The sequence below is a fragment of the Cuculus canorus genome, chromosome Z (genome assembly GCF_017976375.1).
Source record: "Cuculus canorus isolate bCucCan1 chromosome Z, bCucCan1.pri, whole genome shotgun sequence".
Lineage (NCBI taxonomy): Eukaryota > Metazoa > Chordata > Aves > Cuculiformes > Cuculidae > Cuculus > Cuculus canorus.
This window is the reverse complement of record NC_071441.1, coordinates 61071770-61074934: the sequence shown is the minus strand read 5'-3', so window position 1 is coordinate 61074934 and position 3165 is coordinate 61071770. Positions and strand designations below refer to the sequence as shown.

Below are 3165 nucleotides of genomic sequence, written 5' to 3'. Positions count from 1 at the left end.
TCAGTCAGGGACAAAAAATGGGAAAACGCTGGTCACATGCCCAGGTTCAGTCTCAATTGTATCATAAACCCATCTCCTATTGCAGCGACATTCTGGTCCACATTTCTTTGAATTGCATTTGGGGCAAGGATAGAAGCAACCCGGGCAGCTCTTTTCCAAGCAATCACACAAATCGATGTTATTACAGAGCAGCCTGCCACGTTTGTCATATTTATTGTTAATTCTGCAAAAGAGAAGAAAAAGTGGTTCTCAGAGAATGCTTCATTGTGTTTGAATAGTAAACAATGTGAACAACATGTGGAACACGAAAACCGTGGAACAAATATTTTCCTCTTTAACAGCTTCGCAGAGTAATGAAATACCAGCATTATATCCTGATTGCAACAGTCACTGTTATTCAAAATAAAAGTGCGCCAAAGAATTAAACAAAATTTCTCTGAAGTCACACATGAAAAGCTTGTTTTCCCAGCACAATTCTCATGTGTAATAAGAAATCCCTCTGCAATATATTAATGCCTTTATTATTTTAATTTATTTTCAGTAAACAGCACACTGCACATTTTTTAATGTAAAATATGTGATAAATTAGCATAACTTACTTGGGCTTATAAAAAAAATTTTGTTTCATCTGTGACATGCACTCTTTCTTTTTCTGCTCTCTAGTTTCAGGATTGAAGTCAGCTACCTGAGGTCCTGGATTTCGAAAGGCTAAGTATTTTAATTGTTTCTCGAGTTGTTGCTATAAATAAACAACAGAAAGTTTACAATTAGCACAATTAGAATGAATGTTTATTAGCTGCCAAATGTCCTCACTAACTATCAAATGAAATTGAAATTAATATTCTTGATAACTTCAAACAACACAGGTAGGAAAATGAGGCAAAACTCGACTTAAATTAACAACATATTGTTAAAATATTTGCTTGTGTAACTGTTGAGTATTCCTTTATTGGTCATTCCTATTACTGACCATTCCTGACAAGAACAACCATGACTCTGAATACATGACTCTGGTTCAGTGTAATGAATTTTGAAAGCTGTCTTGTGAGAGGCAGAATCATGTATTTTTTCTTTTTCAACTTTTTCCATAACACAGAAACAAATCCTATGATTATAAGCATCTCAACTGGATTCACACCTGTCCTCCCTCAGATGCCCAGAACCCACTTTTGTTCAAACAATGTAGGGGCAAGAGAAATGTCTGGAGGAGCAACTAACGCAGGAAGGAAGCAATTGCACAAGTGAGGAGTACGAAAAAAGCACAGAGAAAAATAAAGTAAATGAATAAATAAAGCTAAATAAAGTAAATGTAATAATATAAGTAAAATAAATACAATAATATAAAAGTAAATAAAGTTTTTGAGGAATAGGAAAGAGCATTTTTTCTTGCCTATTGTATGGAATTCATGTTTGCAATTAGCTAAAACTACTGAGTAGCTTTAAAGTTTAAAACAGTGGCTTTTTTTATTTCCATTCCATATAGCCTGTGTGTCTTGACAGCCTCGTCTAAAGATGATGCAAACTAATATGAGCATTGTGAGAAACAATGGCTGCAAGCATTGAACACACATTTGTCGTTTGTTATGCAAAGACACAAATGTGCATACAAATTTATCTTTTCTCCAATCAGGTGAATGGAGCTGGCTTCCACCCCTCAGCTTCCTCAGAAGGTATCATTTCTTTCAGTGTCCACAGTGATTTTTCACAAATGAGGGAGTGCCTTCATGCTTCTCATGTGGAAAGCAGTGGCAGTTCAGTCCAATCTACTGATACAGTGATTTAGAAATACTCATGCACTTGAGTACATGTATTTACAGGGTGGTTGATGTTGTGTGCCTTCAGCTGCATCCTCCTGAAAATCTACAGAGCAATCTAATGCACCTGTATTATTCAGATGTTTCTGCTTTTGGGTCTGGGGTAAATTTTCAGTGCAAAAACTGTACTTCAGCTTCATCATTGTCCATGACTATAAATAATGCAATATCAAGCTGGAAACATGTAATAAGACATGGTGATAGTCCTTCCTCTAAAAGTACTCTGCTATTTCCCTGCTTCGTATTATATTTTTGCTCAGAATTATCCTTAACCCTCTAAATTACTTTGTTGCAAACTTGACTAATTTCACCATTGTTATTAATGGTTATTCTCCTATTGATACCAGCTTGGTTTGGTTTGGTTTTATGGAAAAACAACTGAAGGCAATTGTAAGTATCTTGACAATAAAATGGTACTGGAGAAGTCCTACCAATTGTTTTTGTTTTAGCGAACAGTCCTGAGCAGGAGAGACATTTCCTTCTGCAGATATTTCCTGGGCAGAATTGCTTTTCCTGCAGTTTTCCTCTTCAAAATCACTCATTTTATCACCTTTGTGAAAAATGTATATACATGTATGTTAGACACATAAAGAGATCCACAGATTTTAAGTAAAGATTTTAAGGTAAGCAAATATACATACTAGGCTTTTATGTGTTCTCAGCCAACAGCAAGCACAGAACAAATTGTGGCACAGCTTCAGCCTGAATTTTAAAACTGTATTAACATAATATAACTAACATAGAATCATAGAATCACAGAATCATAGAATCACAGAATCATAGAATCATTAGGTTGGAAAAGACCTTTGAGATCATCAACTCCAACTGTACCTGTCGCTACTAATCATGTCCCCAAGCACTTCATCTCCCCACCTTTAAAACACCTTCAGGGATGGTAACTCCACCATCTTCCTGGGCAGCTGTTCCAGTGCTTGAGAACCTTTCCTGCGAAGAATTTTTTCCTAATGTCATATCTTAACTTCTGATGCAGTTTAAGGCCATTCCCTCTTGTCCTATCACCTACCACTTGGGAGAAGAGACCAAAACCCTCCACTTTACAGAAACAAAAGCGGTATCACTTCATTATTTGTTAAGCTACCCTCAGAAAACTTCAGGTGTATAAATAACGCAGAAATTGGAAAAAAAAAAAAAAAAAAGCGGAATCTGTTACTGACTCTGCTTCACTGCTTTGTCAGCTTCAACGTACAGGTGAGAAGCGGCGTTCTGTCAAATCATGGTGTGAATGTCGGGGTTGGACTTGGTGATCCTTATGGATCCCTTCCAACTCAGGACATTTTATGATTCTAGGAATCTAAGACATAAAAAAGATTGGAAATGTCCTGTGCAACTG

The 3165-nt window shown here is 36.3% G+C and overlaps 1 protein-coding gene across 1 annotated transcript; it reads right to left on the bottom strand.

The window, feature by feature from the left end:
- Positions 1–2883, bottom strand: ARL14EPL (ADP ribosylation factor like GTPase 14 effector protein like). The gene is made up of 3 exons (XM_009562922.2): positions 2246–2883; positions 600–739; positions 1–223 (listed from the first exon to the last, which is right to left on the bottom strand). Exons 1-3 carry the CDS (start codon positions 2354–2356, stop codon positions 1–3), a joined length of 474 nt encoding a protein of 157 aa, XP_009561217.1. The 5' UTR covers positions 2357–2883.
- Between the last annotated feature and the right edge of the window lie 282 nt (positions 2884–3165).

Coding starts and splice junctions, on each gene's coding strand:
- ARL14EPL (XM_009562922.2), bottom strand. CDS start 2,356: ATGAGTGATTTTGAAGAGGAAAACTGCAGGAAAAGCAATTCTGCCCAG. Junction 740..2,245: donor CGCTAAAACAAAAACAATTG/GTAGGACTTCTC, acceptor GTTTATTTATAG/CAACAACTCGAGAAACAATT. Junction 224..599: donor AATTTTTTTTATAAGCCCAA/GTAAGTTATGCT, acceptor TCTCTTTTGCAG/AATTAACAATAAATATGACA.